Here is a 21,457-nt window from a genome sequence, read left to right as displayed (position 1 = left end):
TAAAGTTGTAGCAAACCACACCATTAATTTTATTTAGATGGTACAGATTGGATACTATATTAGAAGACATTCTATATTTTGACACTATCTTAAAAAATGTATCAAATTAACATCATCTAAATAAAATAAACATGTAAATTACTGCAACTTTATTTTTATAAATAAGACTTCAACCTCATAAAAACTGCATATATATTTTTTCTAGACCACCATAATTGTGGATTAGTGCAATTTTTTTTTTTATTTCTAGACCCAACATCCACTTTTCATAGTGTTTCTCGCTTTTAGAGCCCATTTAAAAAAAAATATTAAAAAAAATTGTTTTGATGTCCAAATATCCTCAAATTGATCATCTCAACATCAATATGTATGGACATGAGAAAAAAATAGATTTCAAATTTAAAAAATAATACAGTATTTTTGGACGGTCAATTTTTAATATTTTCAAAATTTCATAAATACACTCGATTTACATTATTTTTTAAAATTTAAATTTTATAATTAAAAATAAAGATATATTTTAAAATTATCTCAAAATTTTCACTATTAAAACCACATTTCTACACACTAATAGAACGACACATTACTTTGATTGTTTAGGGCCTCGGCTCCATACAAACCGCACCCGAAATAAAAATAAAGAAATGTATATCAAGGCCTTAACCCTAAAAAAATTGTTGTCCCACTACAAGGAACTCAAAAAATCTCCCCTCTCTCTCTCTCTCTCTCTCTCTCTTTCTCGCGCTAAAACGTTCTGTGTCAAAAAAAAAAAGTCCTCTCTCCTATACGAACCGACTGTCTCCCTTTGCCCACGAGCCTCTCCATAAACCCTACACCCCCAAATCTCTCTCTACTCTCTCTCTCTCACTCTAAACAAAGTTTTTAGGGTTTTCAATCTTTGCTTTTCAACACCATAGATAAGGTTTCGGAAGAGGACAGCAAAACCCTTACAGAGAACAAACAAGGTAAGATTTTTTTTTTTTAGAATGGGAAAGGTAGCAGCTTCATTTTCTATTAATTTGTTTACTGATTTTGTCTCCCTCTTTCTTTCTTTTTTGGTGGTAAAGGCGGCACATTTTTTCTGCATGTTTTGTTTGCTGCATGTTTTGTTTGCTTCTAATTAGGCAAGGAAAGAAGACACGGGTTTTTTGTGTGTTTAAGTCAAAAATGTATTTCTAGGTTCTATGTTGTTGAAATCGAGCTTCGTTGAGTTTAGAGGCCAAATTTTGCTTCGGATTTTGGCTTTCTGGTTTCAATATCGAGCTTCTTTGAGTTTCTAGGGCAATCAGTCGTTTGAATTTGGGGTAAAGAACAAATCCTTGCTAGGGAAAGAATTCCTTGAAATTTAGGGGCAAGAAACACGTGTTCTGATTTTTTGGGGTTTATAGTGTGAGAGATCAGGCTTCATTCTGAAATTCATGGCAAAACTAGTCTTTAAAGGCTCAAGGATCCTCTTTTTTGACAGGTGGGATTCTCCATTGAGGCACTAAAAACAGGTTGATTTCGAAGAGATCTTATTGAAAATGGCAAAGCAAAAAGAGAGGAAATCTAATGCTAAAAAAGAGAGGAAATCTAATGTTTCTGGGAAGCCAAAGCATTCTCTTGATACAAACAGGGGAAATGGGTCCAGTGAAATGCGAAGCTCAGCAACTGTTCGTCGCCTCAAAATGTATAATTGCAGGCCAAAACGAGACAGTAAGGGAAAGATCCTAAAGCATGAGTTGCAATCAAAAGAGCTTCCCTCCACTAGGATTGAACCTGATCGCCGCTGGTTCGGTAAACGACAATATTCTTGAATATTCTTATTTTTTTGTTAAATATATTGTTTGTTTTAGTTTTAGTGTATCACGAGTTGAATTGGTTGGTTTGTTGATATATTTTCGTCTGGTTCGATAAGCTTTGATGTTTCAATAAGCTTTGATGTTCTTGAAAATCTCCGTAAATGTTGTTAATTTTATTTTTGAGTTTAGTTTTAGTTTTGGCATATCATGATTTTTAGTTGGTTGATATGCTTTCCTTGATATTAGGATCACTCCTCATCTTTCAGGTTCTTTGTGAACTTTGAGTTTTACTTTTGTTGTATCTTAAATTGAATTGGTGAACTTGTTGATATGCTTTCCTTGAGGTGGAATTACTCTTCTTGTTGTGAATCATCTTTTGTAAACTACATAATATATGTTCTTAAATGTTATGAGTGAACAAATGAAGAATCTTCTCAATGTTATTTTTTAATAATCAACTTTGAAATGTTGTTGTTCAAATATTTTCTGTCCAAACCTTGTCTATACTAAAAAATCATGCTATTGATCAAATGTCTGTGTGTTAGGCTTTGTCTATATGCAAAAATCTATGCTATTAATCAAATATCTTCTTATTGCACTCCTTTTGAACTTTAAAATTTAAACTCTTACCATTGCAGGACTTTCAATGAAAAGAAAGAACCATTCCACCATTGATATTAATAATATAAATCTCCTATTTCTATCTACTTAGGGAACACACGTGTGGTGGGTCAAAAAGAGCTAGAGACTTTTCGGGAAGAGCTTCAAAGCCGCTTATCTAGCAACTACAATGTTATTTTGAAGGAGAGGAAATTGCCTTTGTCTTTGTTAAATGATCATCAGAAGGTATGATGCCATTGATTTTAGAGCTTGACTTCTCATTGGCTCATGGGAATGTTCTGGGCTTGTTTGCAGTCAATGCTTTCAATGGATAGTCTTGCACTTCATTTGTGGATTTGAACCTTTTCTCATAGAATATTTGAACTCCCAATATCTTTACCTTGTGTTTTTCTATTGTCTGCGCATGAGTTCTTTCTTAAATGTCTAAAATTCATCATAATTTTTATTTGGTCGAGGCTTTCGAAGGGAAAAAAAAAAAGATGAATTCTAAATGGAATACTTCTTTAACATCTGTTTTGAAAAATCATCAGAGCATTCCCAAATGGGAGTTATGTGCTAGCTCCAATGTCTTTTTAAAAACCATCAATGCATTTTCAAATGGTTTCAAAGTTGGGTTTGTGATAGCTCCCAATGGGCACTAGGATCTGCAATTTTTAGTTTGGGCATTTGTTACTTTGAACAAGGTAGTTTGTTCATGTGGTTCAGTATGTCAATCTCTATGTGTTCATAGCAGAAACAAACTATACTTATGATTGTTGACCCTTTATCTTAAAGATTGAGATAGAAACTTCCTTTGGTTGCTAATCGGTTATTTCTGTGCAGCAAACTAGAGTTCATCTTCTCCAGACAGAGCCATTCACACACACCTTTGGACCTAAGGGGAAAAGGAAGCGTCCAAAGCATTTGGTATATGATTATGAGTCCTTGGTTTCAAGAGCAAATGATTCTCAAGGTATTGGTGTTTCTGAATCGTAAAATTGGGCATGGTTCTTCTTTTCTTTTTTTGATGAATTCATGATCTTTCTTGCTTCTTTTTTTTCTTTTTTGTTTCACAATTGATTTTCGTGGGTGTGTTTTTGTAATGGCTTCCCTGGTTTTGAAAATGTTCCCTTGTTTGTACACAATTGATAGATGTGGATGGCATGTTCAGTGGTTTGATGATAGCTTGTAGTGGTTCTTTGACATTTAATCAGGCAATGATATAACACTTCGACTCAAAATTGTACTCTTTAGTAAATGGATCCAATGGTTTTGTGACTGAACGGAAATTTGCGCTCATGAAATGAAGGAATTAGACCATCATTTTGCTGTCTCGTCTCTGCTGATCACAGCTCTGTTTTTTACATTGATTGAGTGTAGATTCCTCAAGTGACCACATAGTTTTGGAAGCTGGCAGTAGGTGGTTTGTATTTCTTCAGTCTCTGTATTATCCTTTCTATGGAGGTTGTGTAGTGGCTTCTACTAATGCACGGTCATAGTCAAGTGAGACCTCTATTAGTAACATTATGTAGGATTATGAGTCTCTATGTTATCCTTTCTATGGAGGTTGTGTAATGGCTTCTACTAAGGCATGGTTCACAGTCAAGTGAGACCTCTATTAGTAACATCATGTAGGATATCTACTCTCCTTAGTTTTTCCAAGAAATGGTTGACTTCTATTCTGGTTAGTTTACTTGTACCAAAAAAAAAGAGAGGAGGTCAAGTATCTACGTTGAAAATGTGTCACTTGAACGTCATCATCGAGGATGTATGCTTTGAAAGTATTCTACTTGAATCAAGTGGAGTCTGTAAAAATAGTTGCCATCACCCTACCTCCAAATTAGAGACCATCTCAGTTATTGACATTGTTTCCAAACTCTGGCTTACACTAGTTCCTTCTAGCATATTAGATTTGTGGTGCATCTGTGTATTTAATTATTGCGTCACTGATAGCTTTCTAGAAATTTGAATCAGAAATTTCTAATCTTACTAGATTTAAATGAAATTGTAGTTTCTATTTGAATGTTTTCCCTGGAGTTCCATGTGTTAATTTTTTCTTTTGCTCTTCCTTTCTCTTCTATTCTCAAGTTCCAGCCTCCTTTTATAGCTTCAGTTTACATTGGGATGATAATATTGCTTTGTGGCTTCGGTTTTTAGATACATTTGACGAAAAGTCAAATATGAAACCCATGGATGGAAATGGAGAAGATGGCTTTAGAGACTTGGTCAGGCATACCATGTTCGAAAAGGGTCAAAGCAAACGTATATGGGGGGAGCTCTACAAAGTTGTAGATTCATCAGATGTAGTTGTTCAAGTGAGTATTGTTGTTCAATATTCAGGAGATTTACCCGTCTTTCTTATGCTATGGCTAACAAAAATCATACATTGACTTCTCTAGTTATTTGTTTTTGATACTTGTCACTTGGAAATCATGAACTCCTTTTGTTTATTTTTATTTTTCAATTAATATTCTCCTCTAAACATAGATAGTAGTTCCTTAATTATCGGCTCTTTTTCTTTTTTATATTTCTAATTAATATTTTCTATTTTTCAAAGGAGTCCGTTGATCCACCACGAGTGCTATATGATACTTTGGTTAAGAATTACATTGCATGACATTTTTACTTTGACATGGGCAAATTGCTGTTAGTTCTAAAATGAACAGTTAACCACACCATATGGGCATGAGAATTGCTAAATAGCTTGCTTTTCTTGTTTTCTTTTCTAAAATGTAACCTCCTACTTTTTGTGGAGCTCCCTTGTTCACTAGATGTTTTTATGATTTTCTTGTTTTTGTTGGAATAATGGCACATGTTCTCTTTGCATTCTGTGCGACAAGTAAATATAATACTTGTTCTGATTTCAAATTGTTGACTCAGTTTTTTTTCTCTCTTTCTTTTCTTCCAGGTCTTGGACGCTAGAGATCCACAGGGTACAAGATGCTACCACTTAGAGAAGCATTTGAAAGAGAACTGCAAGCATAAGCATGTAATTCTTTTGCTAAACAAGGTTTGTGGAGTGAATGGATGTTATACTAAACAAAATGTTCTCAGCTCTTTTTTGTGTAACTTTAATGCTCTGACAAAGTATATGGTTATTTTTTTTTGGTTTAGTGTGACCTGGTCCCTGCTTGGGCTACGAAAGGCTGGTTGAGAGTGCTATCCCGTGAATATCCTACTCTTGCATTCCATGCAAGCGTCACCAAATCTTTCGGCAAGGTTTCTTTTTTTTTTCCCAAACTTTTTTCCATCTCACGAATTTATTTTGATTTAGTTAATGTGGTGACCATGATGATATCTGGATATTCAGCACTTGCTCCTTCTGCTTTTCAGGGCTCTCTTCTTTCAGTACTTAGGCAGTTTGCTCGTTTAAAAAGTGACAAACAAGCAATATCTGTGGGTTTCATAGGTTATCCTAATGTTGGGAAATCATCAGTCATTAACACACTGCGTACAAAGAAAGTAAACTTTTTCCTGTCTTCTTCAAAACCCCTCCAAATTTGGGCATCTTTCCTGTATGTATGAATTATGGCCCAGACTTCGCTTAACTTTTCGAATTATACTAAGGCATATGTTTTGCATTTTCTTTATAGGTATGTAAAGTAGCACCCATTCCTGGGGAGACAAAGGTGTGGCAGTATATAACACTTACAAAGAGAATTTTCTTGATTGACTGTCCTGGAGTCGTTTATCAGAATAAAGACACCGAAACAGATATTATACTAAAGGGTGTTGTAAGTATTAGTTGCTATTGTTATTCTAATGGTTAATTAGGATTTTTGTACCCTTTATACATTCACAGATGCCAGATACCGTATTCCTTGCTCTCCTGGGTCACCATGCTATCTTATTATGTCAATCTACTAATCAAGCTCTAATCAGTGTAAAAAAACAAGGACTCATGTTGGGACTCGCTCGTTCTCATTTGTTTGGCTCCAGACTCCGCCGCCTGCTCTCATGTGTTTAGTCATTGATTCAGCAGCCTGCGGAGTCCGAGTAACTTGGGCAAGTCCTAGTTGGACTCTCCGAGTTTTCGAACACTGTTTCTAATTATTGAATTTTTAGTTAACCATTGGGATTTTCACTTTAAACACTTTCTATAATGTAGAGGAACATTATATTATGTGCAGAGTGGTAATCTCCTTTGTGATAATTATATCATTGGTTGAATGGCCAGGTGAGGGTGGCAAACTTGGAAGATGCTTCTGAACACATTGGCGAAGTACTAAAACGTGTGAGGAAGGATCATCTACAAAGGGCATATAAACTAGAAGACTGGTAGGGTTTCTTTCGCATTTGTCCAATTCAATTGCAGTAGTATATGGTTTTAAATATCAAAGAAAAGTAATGGTATATCGTTTTTGCAAAGTTCGAATTATGTTTGGCTATTTATTAAATGTTCAATTATGCATGGCATTCCTCAATATTCAGTGTTGTTGTCCATTGTATTGACGTAACAAAGTTCAACTTAGCAGCATCTGGTCATTCTAGAGAGTTGTTCATTTGTCTCTACATTTTTGTCGGCAGATTAGTGTTTTCTTCATTGATGACACTTTTATGGGCTCTCTATTCAGATTACCAATTTTTTGCTCTCCACTGCTTCGTTGCAGGGTTGATGAGAATGACTTTCTCGTTCAGCTATGCAAACAATCGGGAAAGCTTTTGAAGGTGGGTTTCCAGCTCTGTAACTTGTCTATTCTTTTGTGATACCAGAATTGAGTTCTAGCTCCAATATATATCCTATTATTTTTTGACATTTGGGGTCTGTTTGATAGCATTCGATTATCTTGATATTCTAGAATATTATAGAATCAAATATAATTTTAATTATAGAAGTTACTGAAACATATTTGATAGCATTAAATCGTATGAGGATATATCCAAATAACCGTCTAATATCTTAATATTAAAAAATTCAAGTCTAAGTTGAAGTTTTGGGGATACTAAAAATTGTATTGCCGCTCATTCTATGCAATTAGCGCGCTCTCTCTCTCTCTCTCTCACAGCCTGGCCCTTTCTTCTCAGCCTGAACACCCTCTCTCTCGTCCAGCCCTCTCTCTGTCTTACCTTGGTGAAACACCACTATATATCACCTTGCTGCGTGTTTCTCACTCTAACCTTGATGCAACCAGCCAACCTCAAACCCACAAGCAGAAGAATGGAGCAAATTCTAAAGTGAATTAAAGATCTCCTTGGCTTCCCTCTTCTCCCCTTTAACAAAAGACCCAAGCTCCTGCTATTGTTGTTGTTCTTCTCTAATCTTCACAACCTTATTTGACCTTGCTCTTCTACCCCTGTTTTGGAGGTATTACGAGAGTCTGCCCCTAGTTTTTTAGAGAAGAGAGAGAGAGAGGGGTGGAGCTTGGTCATTCTCGAGGGAGACTAACAAGGTTTACTCCAGTCTGCTGTGGAAGTTCTGTGCTAGTTGCTTGCTGCTCAGCAATTCTTGTCTCTTGCTGGTTTGTGTTTCAACCAAATTTCTACAAGCCGTGGGCAAACAGAAACTAGAGTGGCTGTCTCCTTCAGAGTTTCTTCGTGAGAGTTGACTTTCCTTTGAAGATATTTTGTTGCTATATTTGGATTGTTGTGACCCCATTTTGCCCCCCAAGAAACCAGCAGTCACGAACACAGGCCAAGGATTTTTTAGTAATGAAGTTAGTGGAGCAAACTCTTAACGGTGAAAAATCCTAGAACTCACTATAATCAGTAGGATTCCCAGATGGATTCAGTTGCAGGTGTTCTTTAACATGAACAGTGGGTCTACAAGAAAGCTCTGGTTTGTTCTTTTATAGCATGAACAGTTGGGAACAAAGGAAAGCTCCAGTTCAGAAGAAAGAGGACAAATGGTGCCCTAAAAAACCCAACCCAGTTTCTAAAGAGAGAGGACTCGTCGATAGCGTGGAACGAATGGATTAAAAAGCGTTGGGGTTGGGATTAGATGTAGTGGTTCATTCATCAGGAGCCCTTTTAATAATGCTGATGAACTTCTGGGATTCGAAATGGGGAGGAGGGGGCTTCTTTAACAGTAGTCATTGTTGTCGTTCCTTGAAACCTCAGCACCAAAGCTTGTCACCCAATATTTTTTTTATAAAATACGGCCAACACCCAATCTTCTTTATAAAATACAGCCAAACATGCAAAGAGAAATACTTTTCATGAAAATATATAATTCATATTATATGAAATGCGGGCAAATGACATTATTTAGATTTTTAAAAATTTGAATATTTGTATACTATTTTGTCAAACAGACCCTTGGTGTTCCTTGCTTCCATCTTGTTGCTTTAATTCTTCAAGGGAAAATTGTTATGTTAATGCGAATTTTACTTACTTGATGATGGCATGTGCATTATAATTGCATGTCTTTGTGGGTTATGTGGGTTTCTGCTACCATTTTCCCCATTAGACTGTGTGTGTGTGTATACATATATATTCAGTCGGATTATTCTTTTGACAAACTTCAACGTGGCGTATTTTGCTATTTTCAATGTGGACTGATCATTCTTATGGGTTGTTATTCTAGGGTGGTGAACCCGATTTGATGACTGCCGCAAAAATGGTCCTCCAGGACTGGCAGCGAGGTCGGATACCCTTCTTCGTACCCCCGCCCCCTCAAGAAGGTGACAAGATTCCCGAAAATGGGCATGTTTCTGGTGGCAGTATTCTCGAAAATGCCCCTGTTTCTGATGCAGTTGTTTCTAATGAGACCAAAGATACCAAAATAAGTGGCGACCCCGCATCAGCAGCCATGAAAGCCATAGCCAACATAATTGCATCACAACAGCTAAAGAGTGTCCCTGTTCAAAAGGACTTCTTCAGCCCTGATGAATTGGGTGGTGTTGATGACTCATCTATCACCAAAGGTAAGGAATTCAACCAGTTCAGTTGATATAAAATTTTGTCCCTTTAGGTACTTTTCCTTATGCATCTTCATGATAATACCCACACTTCTTTTTTCATGGATAACGAATGAAAATCCGAGAATAGCAGAGAGATCAAAGAACTAATTTAGTGATTGAAAATTAGATTGGGAATGTAATAAATCTAATAAATCTTGCTCCAATGGCTACTACAAATTCAACTAAAATTCTCAAAGAACTCGTAGTAATGCACTCTGAATGAAAACTGTAGTGGAATCGCTATTTATTGATTTTATTTGGATTCCTTTAATCCTAATTCTAATTCTGATATAAATACAACTCCTAATTGAGACTAAACTGTAAGTGACACTTCTACCCATATACAGAAGAAAGACCATTCTATCCATCTAAACCCATACTGCAACATCCAATGGGCAGATGTCAAAATTACTATTATTTTCAGAAAATATTTTCCGCTCTATATAACCTTACAAACACCTGCAAAGCTTTGAATGCAGCCCCCGAAGTTTGGTATGTGAAACCTGCCTATGTCATTCATTATGAGTACTTGATGGTATATTTGATGAAATGCTTTGCCTCTCTGTGTGTGTGTGTGTGTGTGTGAGAGAGAGAGAGAGAGAGAGAGAGAGAGAGAGAGAGGTGTGTGTGTGAATATATATATATATATATATATATATTTTTTTTTTTTTTTGCGTAGAGTGACAAGAAGGGTGGGGGATGTGTGGGGGGGTTGAGTGCCCACAGATACGAACCCAATACCTAGATGTACGTTGATCACATGCTGCCATGTCGGCAACTTTAGCCATCAAGATGAGTAATGTGTGGCATTTACTGCATAGTCATTTACTAAATGGACACAAGTTTCACTGAATTTTTCTCCTTTTCTTCTGCCTATTGTGGATTCGTAACTCAAATGCTCCATGTTTCACTAGTACGCTTAGTTTCTCGGTATTGTTTACTATTAGAGCGTTTACCTTTTGTGCAAAGAGGTCACAATAACCCGTAGCTGTCAGATAGAAGATCTGACAGCTTGGGTATATCACAAAGTTCGAAAAAATTTATTTTGAAACTTTAAGCCTTGTCAAAGGAATGAACATAGGCACCCATTTTCATATCCAAGGTCAAGATCAATTTTGCCCATCAATGTCATCATCATCGTTGAAGTTTTTTCCTAATTAGTTGGGGTTGGCTAAATTTGTCCTCCATATACCAAATATAGTTGGTTGTATCATATATGTTTCCAATTTTTTTTTGCATTTTCTGCTGCTTATTCCTTGTTACTTCATTTGCCATTTTCATGTGAACAGATGAGCTGAATGAGGATGGATTGGCAGGCCGAAGGCGCAAGTTTGACGCAGAATTGAAGCAGGGTAAAGGCGGTAATGAGAAGCTCACAGTGGAAGAGAATCCAAGTGAGAGATTGGTTGGTAGAAAGCGGAAGTTAGAGAGAGAAGATGAGAGTGATGGCGAGAAGTTGACAATGATTCACAAAGAGAGAAAGTTGGAAAAGGCGGAAGGCGATGACAATGAGAACTTGACATGGGAAGAGGTACTTGAGAATGTGAAGGCTGCCATGGCTGAGAGAGCTGAGACATGAGGTCCAACCATTCGGGCTAAATTTTGCTTGGGGTACCCTTGTTTTTCTTCCTGTGTATTTAAGTGCTTATATCCTTTTGTTTTTCCAGCCGACCTCAATTAATTGGGAAAAGGCTATGATGATGTTGATCTCTTTCTTTTTTCTGTTTTGTTGCGGTCTCTGACTTGTGGATGGTTCAGATTTTGGATTGTCAGAATGAATCGTCCGTATACAGTGGAGTGATAGTTAGGGGGTTTCCTTTCCCTTAAGTAGGAGTTTCTTCTTGGTTCTTGCATGGAAGGAATCCATGAATGTTCAAAATCAGGAGGGAACATGTAACAGTAACGATCGTATTTATTCTTACATTCTTTGTGACTTAATTACATGGCTATATAAAATCTCAACTAAAAAATAGTTTTAAGTTCTTTTGACTCTCTCTAGTGCCTTCCGAATCCAATCCAAAGAGGAGTCCCTTAAAAATTTGTATTTACTCTTGTATTCAATGTAGAATATAATCCAATAAAACTCTCTCTAAATAAGAATTTTGTGTGCACGTATACATTAAATATTATTTATAGACTAATATAAAGAAATCTTTCTAGTGGTATATGCCTGTGAATGGACAGCTGATGTGATCTTATGCACGGTTTTATTTTTAATTTTTTTCACATCATAATGACATCAAATGTTGGATATATATATATATATATATATATATATATATATATATATATATATATATATATATATATATTATTATTGGTAAAATAAAATGATTAAAATATCTGCAAATTTTACCGGTCTTTTGGTCATTTTACTTTTCGAAAATATCTTTTTATTTTGTTTAGGTGCGCCCTAGTGAGATGGCCATACACACCAAATTTTATGTGCATGTGATTTGTAGAAAATTTAAAAATAAAGTGCTCAGGACGTTAGATCTAGAACAAATGATCAAAGGCTCATTTGTTACGATATTGCTGAAGTTATCCCATCCATCCGTTAAGATTAGATGGTTGGGAGAGAGTGGCATATATGAATTCGCTGGCATATAGCTTTTCCTAAATGTAAAGCTATTAAGTGAAAGCAGTTTTTTTGTTTAAAAAAAACAAAACGCAATTATATTTTCCATTTAGGGATTATATATATTGAGTTTGTTTATATTAGATACAATTAGGTCACAATTATTTATAATTATTTGATTTGAACTTTGATATCTTGGGTGTGTCACAAAGTTTAAGAAAATTTCGTTTAAACTTGACATTTGATCAATAGAATAAATGGAATCAAATCCAATGGTCAAGATTAATTGTGATCACTTTGTATTAAGGGTAAATAGTCTCATTGTATAATTTTCTATCAAGTTAATGCAGCAGTTTAAAAAAAGGATTGGTGCCCCGGATCGGGCACCTCACATCCTGATCGGTGAATCGGCGATTCGGCGATTCGGAGTGGGAGTCGGCCGAATCGATTGGATTAAACCTTCAAAAAAAATTATTAAAATTCATAATAAATATTGTTATTTAATAATCCAATAAGAAATGGGGGTACGACATTATTAATTTTCATTTTTTTTAATCAATATGCGAATATTGAGATTTTCGTTCACTGTATGAAGATGCTCATCAAATATTTATTAAAATCTAACTAAAGACAATATTATACATTAAAATTAAAATTATTGGTATGTATTTTATTATTTTATCATTATTTTACTATACAAATAAAAATAAATTTGAAAATTTTCCTATAATATCATCTAATTTAAAAATCTAAAAATCTAACGATAAATTAGGAGAATCGGTCAAATAAGCAAATTTTGTCTCAAAATATTTTTAAAAAATCATTATGAATATTTAAAAATAGTGTTCTTTTAGTTTCTAAAAGAAATTAGTTGCCTTAGTCCAACTAGGCCTTTATACCGAAAAAAAGAAAAAGTTTTTATGAGGTTGCAACCTTAAAATGTAAAACTACTGATGCACTGCAGAAATCTATTGAACAAGGTTGCTTTAGTATTGAAAAACCCTCTAATTGATATTCTCAATGTCGAGATGTAACACTATGAAAAATGAAAGGATTTTAAGTCCCAAAAGTGATGCATCTTACAACAACATTACATAGACAGTCTATTTTCAAGATTTTCATATGTTTATAGATCTACTTGATTTTAATCATTTTTGGAGTTTAAAAATTTTATAATTAGATATAAAAATAGATTTTGAGATAATATTAATAATATTTTTACATCAAAATTACATACTACAATGAGATTTGGAAATGTGCCTAAATGGATTGTTTAAGGTTGCAACTTGAAACCACACCCTTATAAATGAGGTCCAAATAAGTCTTTCATCGCACTTGAAAACCAAAAACGAATAGTCCCACATCCAACGATTAAACGCTGAACTAGCCATATAATACTAGTCTATCGTTTAGCATTTCACGCAAAGCTGCATACTGGTAGGTTCTAATGGTAGCAACAGTATGTGGAACAAGTTTTAAATAAAATAATGCAGTTTTTAAATAGAATAATGCAGTTTTTAAATAAAATAATGCAGGATACAGCACGTACGTGTGGTGTAAGAAATTTATATTAAAAAATAAATTTTATATTAATGTAAAAAACCCGATTCTTTCATATCCCGATATATCATTAGATCCGAATTGCTTTGTATGATATTCAATCCAGATCGAACGATTTCGATCAAGATCGATAATTTTTCAAGTTAACGCATTATTATAGATATTGGATTGGATTAAGAGGTAAGTCATCTTCAATTGGTACCCCTATTATAAGAACAAGTAGAAATTAAATGGGATTTTAAGAGAGAAATTATCAAAAGTTCTCAATTTGTAGGGTCCGGTTGTATACTTAGTGTAAACATCGTCTTGCCCTTGTTGAATGCCATATCCTCATCACTCAACTCTCGACTATTGCTTTGTAGCTTAATATCTGCATGATTGATAAACAAGATTTTTTAGCACTCAAAATAATATTTGTGGTTAAAGGGTTCTTATAGGTCAAAGCGTTTTTTTAAATAATAGATGAGGTCAAAAAATTTGAAATTTTAGTGGTTTTAGTGCTTGCCCGTGTATTTAAAATGGTCTCGAGCGACCACCTACTCACCGCCCCTTAATAGTTCACGTGAGCCCTGCATGAATATTGAGCAACTGGCATCAACATCACGCGTTACGTCAAAAGTACAGGAAAATATCAACAAATGGGTTGAAACTTTTCACAATAGCATCAGGGATGAAGAGATCTTAAATTCTAAAAAGCCAGTTCTTTGGTAACGTAACTTTTATATATATATATATAAATAAATAAATAAAAGACTTTTTTCTAGTCATGATTTTAAAAGATCACCATTAAAGTTATCATGGATTTCTAAAAATGTTATCACATAGGTGTGAGACTTGGCTTTTCTATAGATCGATACTAAATTTAATGATGATCTTTTGGGGTCCTACATATATAGGTGGGAGAGGGTCCCACACCTATGCGGTAATTTTTTTAGAGATCCGCACCAATTTTAATAGTGATCTTTTGGGGTTTCAATTTTTCAAAACCTCATTTATACCCTTTCTCACAATTTTTGATTTTTTTTTGACAAAAATAACTTTCACGATAGTCTTTTTACTGTAAAGAACATTACGATAATTAAAAATACCGTAATACTTTAATAGGTATCATTTTATACGTACTTTAAGTACCGTAAAACTATGGCTATGACCGTGAACCCAATTACAGTACTTTAAGTACCGTAAAGACTAAAACCAATTTTACAGCATTTTAAGTACCGTAAAAACTAGCCCATGTTATACGACACTTAAAATACCGTAAAGCCCTTTCTCCTTATAAAATTTCTCTTTAATCTCTATTTTTTTATGTTTATCTCTTATTTCTTTCTCTCATTTTTTTTTAATATTTATCTCTTCTTTCTCTCTAAATCTTCTCTTCCTAACTGGGATATTTTGCCGTGTCTAAACCGTATCTAAATTGCCTTGTAGAATAAAATTGTAGAGAGAGAAAGAACAGATAAAACAAAATGAGAGAGAGAAAAAAGAGATAAATATGAAAAATAATTAGAGAGAGAAATAATAGATAAACATAAAAAGAATTAGAGATGAAATAGATAAATATAAAGAGAAAGAATAGATAAATATAAATGAAATTAGAGATGAAATAGATAAATATAAAAAAGGGTTGTTGTATCACATGGGTTAGTTTTTACGGTACGTATAACGGTCGGTATAAGTTTACTCTACTTTTGTATAAAATGCCCTCAGTATTACGGTACTTAAAATGCCAAAATTCTCTAAGTATTACGGTACTTAAAGTGTCGTATAACATGCACTAACTATTATGGTAATAAGACTACTGTGAAGGTCATTTTGGTAAATAAAACATAAAAAATAAAGAAAAAGAGTATGGACGAGATAAATGAAAGTTTGTGGTTTTTTTCCAATAAAACTTAAATTAAGGTATATCTGCGATAATTTCCTCTCTCTCTCTAAATAGTCTAGAAAGAAACCATTAATTTTTTGTACATGGAGGTCACAATCATTCATGTTCTTTAAATTTCAAAATGGGTGGTTGTAAGAGTGTTATTAAATATATACAATTTTTTTAAAAACAATTGGGACTTTGTAAATCATAACTCATCCTAAACAATCCAATTTGACATCTAAAGAGTATGAATAGTTGTGACCTCCTTATACAAAAAATAAAGGAAAAAAATTATATAAGAGAGAGGCTCTAAACAATCAAATCAATACGTACTTCAAAAATTCACAATAAGAGGTTATTTCAACGCTTAAAAATTCTCAAATTGATCATCTTACCCTCAAGATATAAGGAAATGGAAAAAAAAAAAAAAAAAAAATCAAATTTTAAAAATAATGCATCTTGTAATGCGTTTTTTGAATAGTTAATTTTCAAAAATTTTATGGGTTTATTGACATGCTCAATCTACACGATTTTTTAAGCTTTAAATTTTGTAATTAATGATGAAAGATTGTAAGCTCTGTCCGCCACTGCCTATCTCCCCCTTTCCACCCCTGCCTCTCTCCCGCTCTCTCTCCTCCTCTCCCTCTCTCTCTTCTTTGTATTCTCTTTTCAGATCTCTAATTAGGACGGGTGGAAACACAAGGGGCAGGGGAGAGAGCAAGGAAGAGGTTGGCTGGAAATATAAAACCCTAATTAGGCTGATTGGAAAAACAGAGAGAAAGACCTAATTAGGCTGGAAATAGAGGACCGTAGAGAGCCCAACAGGTGAGAGAGAGATTATGTGGTGCGTATGGCTGATCATATTGTTTGGAATCTTATTTTCCCTTATAATAGGATTTCGGACATATTGGTCTCTCAGTATTCTGATCTACTTGCGTTTTTGGAAGAGGTATACATTCCTCAGGATGTCAATGCTATTGATGAGGTGGTTTGAGAAATTGACAAAAATGGGATTTACTTGGTCAAATCCATGTATCACTTGCTTGTGAAAGTGCCTTTACTTCTAAAAGTACAAAGTTTTTTGTGGTTGGTGGCCCAAGATATAGTGCTTACTATATACAACCTTATAAAGAGGAAATTTTTTAACTAATATATGTTTGATGTGTAAAGAGGATGGAGAATCTGGAGACTATATTTTTTTCATTGTCCCTTTGCTTTACGTATTTTGACGTAGTTTTTTTAGAAGCTATAAGTGGCTTTCATTATGCCAGCGTCGGTGATAGGGATCTTACAAGGCTTTACGGTTGCTCTCCTAAAAATTGGATTAGTGGTGTGGCAAATTTCAAGAGGTGTTATCCTTTGCGAAATTTGGAAAGAGAGAAATATGAGAGTTTTTTAGGGTGTTTGTATGCCTTTTGAAAAAGTGTTAGACATAATTCTATATGCTATATGGCTCTATCTTTCCTTACTCCATGTGGTAAGGACATCACTGAAGTGGATGTTAGGAGAAAGTTGAATACTATCTTCCATTTCAATATTCATAAATGTCGGGCTATAGGCAAATGGATAGTTCCGCCAACTGGAGTATCCATACTTAACTTCGATGGTAGTTCGAAAGGCAACCAGGGACAAGCAGGATTTGAATGGGTGCTACGAGACTGGCTGGGCAATGTGATTTTTTCGTATGCTGGGCCACTTGGGGTTAGAACTGCTAATTATGCTGAGTTATACACCTTCTTTTTTGGGTTACAAATTATTGTGGAGAGGAAGCTAGGGACTGAATTTATCATTGAGGGTGATTCTCTTAATGTGCTTTTGTGGTGCAAAAAGGAAAAATTGCTTCCATGGGACTTCAAGACTTTATTGTTGCAGATTTTGGATCTCTCCTCATCTCTTTCTATTTCATTTGTTCATGTTTACAGGGAGGCTCATGTAGTGGTAGACTCTCTTGTCAAAGGAGGTTCCTCCTTTCCTTTTGTTTCTATTTCTGATTACGTAATTATATTTTAGTTAAATAAAGTTGTGGAATTTCTACCCAAAAATAAAAGAGGTGGTTTGATATTTTTTAGGGTATAATCTCTTTTCTTTTTTTTTCTTTTTTTTTTTCTAAAGATTGATTATTGGGATGAGACTGTATATACAAAATTTAGGGTCACATGTTATTGCTATTTATAATTGATTATTGTGTGTAGTTTCCATAAGGTTGCAACCTTAAACAATCCAATTAAGGTGCACCTTCAAATTTTATCATACCATATAATTTTGATGTAAAATGTTCTTAGGATTATCTCAAAATCTATTTTTATATCTAGTTATAAAATTTTAAATTCCAAAAATGGTTAAAGTCAAGTAGATCTATAAACATATGAAAATCTTGAAAATGGATGGTGTACATAATATGTTGTAAGATGTACTATTCTAAGACTCAAAATCTTTTTATTTTTCGTAGTCATATATTTCAATGTCGAAATGATCAATCACATGGCTTTTCAACATTAAAACAACTTTTTTGATGGATTTTTGAGGTGCATCCGTAGTTCTATATTTTAAGGTTGCAACCTTATATAAACATTTTCCTTAGATTATGGGGATGAGAGTATTTATACAGAATTTGAGGTCACGCAAATGCTACAAATATGATTTTTTAAGAGAGCTGTTTCATTGTATTATAGTGAAAAGGTGAGATGAATATAGATGCGATGCTATTAAATGAAACATTTAGTGAAATGCATGTTTAGATTAGAAAAGATGGTCAATATCGTAAACGCCATTAAAATGTCATCAGTTGAATTATTGCAGCTTAGGGTGGGGTCGAGGCCGGACCTAGACTTGGACCCGAAAAAAAATTATAGGACCCGGACCTGAAGTTATCGGACTCGAACCTAGACTCGAATGGTGTTCGGGTCCAATATTTGAACTCGAACCCAACCCCACCGGTTTCAATTCTTGGACTCATAGCCGGACCCAAGTCGGGTCTGAATGTCGGTCCCACGTCGTGTCCAGGTCGATTGCCACCCCTATTAATGCTTCTCCACATAAGAATATGTCATATTTATTTTGGTGGGTTATTCCTCAGTGGATTTTATAATATGTGGTCTTCTTTTCAAGTTGTCTAATATGAAGATGCAAGAATATTCTTGTTAAAGTGAGCAAGTTGATTTCCTATTCAGGATTGAAGATGGTATCCACCAAAATCAAGACAAGTTATTCAACTCCAAAAATAAAATAAATGAAAAAGGATATAAAAAAGAAGAAGTTAGAAGTCATGATTCAATGGATTCCTAATTTTGGAGAGCCTCTAATAAGAGGACGCACATGGACAATGACTGATACATTAATTGAATAATTCAATGGATTCTTTTTCTTCCTCTTCTTTTTTTTTTTCTTTTATTTCCTTGGATTTTGAGGCCAAGTGCATGTACTTCTTTCATTAACTCAATGAAATCTCATAAATAATTCGAAAAAAATAAAAATAAAAAAATGATAAGAGAGACCTGAAGATGGCCTGTAGAAAGGTATACCATCTTTACGAGCGATAATTTTTTGGTAGGATGGCAAGGGCGGGGCCGCCTAGTCCACTAAATTCGGGCCAAGGGCCCAACTCTAGCTTTTAATCTGGACCAGGTGTCCCTTCCAGATGGGCCTACACTAATGGTCTTGACCGGGCTCGGCCTGAAAACACTAAATATCTTCTAGCTCAGCTTGACCCTAATAATAGGGTGGATTAGGCCTCCCAATATAACTAGGCTTGAACTAGCGCCTCTTTGCCAAAATCTAAGCTTGAAAAGGATTTTTATTTTTCTTACAAACATCAAAAACCTCAAGCAAAAGTAGGGAAGCACCCCTCCAAGGCAATCAGCATCATGATTTGCCTCCCAATAAATATGACAAAAAGTGAGATGCAAAAAGTCTGCCAGATGTAACACTTGTTGGAGAGTCGTTTTTAATTCAACATGACTCTCAGTTTTAAGTGCACCATCTGATGACATTCAAAGAGTCCCCTTCCACCATACAAAAATTATCCGAGTTTTTAATCTTAAAGAGCTTCAAACCTTGCAAGATATTCAACTAGGCTTGGACTAGCTGAAGCTCGAGTTTCATAGAGAAATACTTGAAAAGTGGTGCACATAAGACAGATTATCGGTGTTCAAAACCACAGCCATACTTGGCCCGATTATGGCCAAGGCAAAAAAATGTTTTTTTTTTTTTTAATAAAAAACAAAATCCCCCCCAAAATGGACAAATATATTTAAAGTAAAATTAAGCAAGACACGATGGTAAAAAAGAAGCAAAACATGGAGTTTGAAAAAATCAATTTGTGACGGGAGGTATGTTTTTTAAAAAATTAATCCAAAAAGAAGGAAAAAAGTAAAAATTAAGTATTCACGGCCAAAACACTTTCCAAAATTTGGAAACATGATAGAAAATATAAATAAAAAATCACAAATAAATTCCTTATTTTTGGAATTTTTTAAATTTATTTAATATCCCAAGCGAGACACGGATACTGTGGCGAGCTTAAGTACTCAGAACTCGGAACAAATAGTCGAACATTGGAGATTATTTTTATAAGATGAGTTTGAGAGAGAGACAGATGATTGAAGGGGTCTTCTAGATCTGATTGACCTCATTGAAGGCTATGTTACATAGATACGGACACACTTTGTCCATTTATAACACGGATATAAGTATAAAAAAATGTAAATTCTAAATATTGACATTTTGACACAACATGTCCGTACAATAGACAAATATATGTATATATGTACATCTATATATACATATATTAAAATCTATGTGTAATTCACATATACATTTACATATATCAAAATTTGATACAAGGACAAGCAATGGATATGACAAAAGTATTATAAAATATAAAAAATATAAAATACAAGAAGACAAGTTTTAAAATATTACAAAGTACTAGAAAATCATTTATACAAACGAAAAACACAAGGAGTGCTATAAAATTTAATAGTAAAAATTGAAGAATTAACTCCTATCAAGTATAAAGTACAATACTTCTTTTTTTGGGTATTTCAGTGGGGAAGCAAACCCCTACCCGTGTTTTTAATAGATTGGGGAGTTATATTTTGAAGATGTTAATTGGGGGTATCAACGATAGGAATGCAGCGGGGAAGCAAGCCCCTACCCGTTTTTTAATAGATTGGGGAGTTATATTTTGAAGATGTTAATTGGGAGCATCAAGGATAGGAATGCAACGGGGAAGCAAGCCTCTACCCGTTTTGTAATAGATTGGGGAGTTATATTTTGAAGATGTTAATTGGGGGTATCAACGATATGAATAGATACTACGATTGTGGTAACTGGATGTAGGGATGTTACCACAGCCCCAGCCCCTTTTCTATCTAAGTAGGATACTTTCTATAACAAAAGTACAAGCTCTGAAAATTAGTAATCAGAAATTGCACATACATTTAATGGTAAAAAAATAAAGAACTTACATGACACAAGATAAATGAGAGGCAAATGAGAAAATAGCATATAAAAGCTAAAGAATTGTGATAAATATTTCAGACCCCATGATCCTTAGATTTGGAAGGAATGAGAGGGCCCACATCAAAAGGCAGTTGAACTTGCATAGCGAAAAGGGGATACCTTTACCCACGTTCAATCCTTTTATACCCGACCGCCTAATGTGCTAAAGTGGTTTATGATGGTCTATAGCTTAGAGAGGAAAAAAACCATTAGTCCACAGAGCTTGGCCATAGTGGTTTACCATTTGGAGAGGGAAAAACAAGTTGAGAATGGACAAATATTAGAAAATTTATTTTGTAATTATAATAACAATGACTTATGAAAACCTTAATTTAATAAATAAAGATATTTTATATTTTTTTTAAACTATTTATTTATTTTAAAATATTAATTACTTTTAAAATAAAATATCTTCAATGAAAAATAGTGTCTAAATAAAGAAATGTCACGGAAAAAAAAGCCGTAGTAGACATTTAATAAAGGGTGCGGTTTGTATAGAGCCTAGGTTCTAAACAATCAAATTAGAACCTACCTTCAAATAGTGTAGAGAAATGTCGTTTCAATATTGGAAATCTTTGTAATAGCCTTAAATATATTTTTATAAAATTTAAATATTCAAAAACAGTGTAGATCGACAAATATATAAAATCTTAAAAACCTTAAAAAATTG

General features: G+C 34.2%; 1 protein-coding gene across 1 annotated transcript; it reads left to right on the top strand.

Annotated features, from left to right (window-relative positions):
- The first annotated feature begins 735 nt into the window (after nt 1-735).
- ATNUG2 (GTP-binding family protein) lies at nt 736-11,263 on the top strand. Its single transcript, XM_006827719.4, has 13 exons — nt 736-965; nt 1,466-1,776; nt 2,494-2,627; nt 3,225-3,354; nt 4,539-4,696; nt 5,290-5,391; nt 5,496-5,600; nt 5,715-5,843; nt 5,975-6,115; nt 6,559-6,659; nt 6,992-7,049; nt 8,905-9,244; nt 10,570-11,263. Exons 2-13 carry the CDS (start codon nt 1,524-1,526, stop codon nt 10,857-10,859), a joined length of 1,941 nt encoding a protein of 646 aa, XP_006827782.1. The 5' UTR covers nt 736-965; nt 1,466-1,523; the 3' UTR covers nt 10,860-11,263.
- Nucleotides 11,264-21,457: the final 10,194 nt, after the last annotated feature.

This window comes from Amborella trichopoda, chromosome 7 (genome assembly GCF_054954075.1).
Source record: "Amborella trichopoda isolate Santa Cruz 75 chromosome 7, AtrichopodaSantaCruz75HAP2 v2.0, whole genome shotgun sequence".
Lineage (NCBI taxonomy): Eukaryota > Viridiplantae > Streptophyta > Magnoliopsida > Amborellales > Amborellaceae > Amborella > Amborella trichopoda.
Note: the sequence above shows the minus strand (reverse complement) of the source record. Positions and strands in the feature narration are given on the sequence as shown.

Coding starts and splice junctions, on each gene's coding strand:
- ATNUG2 (XM_006827719.4), top strand. CDS start 1,524: ATGGCAAAGCAAAAAGAGAGGAAATCTAATGCTAAAAAAGAGAGGAAA. Junction 5,601..5,714: donor TCACCAAATCTTTCGGCAAG/GTTTCTTTTTTT, acceptor TCTGCTTTTCAG/GGCTCTCTTCTTTCAGTACT. Junction 6,116..6,558: donor ATATTATACTAAAGGGTGTT/GTAAGTATTAGT, acceptor TTGAATGGCCAG/GTGAGGGTGGCAAACTTGGA.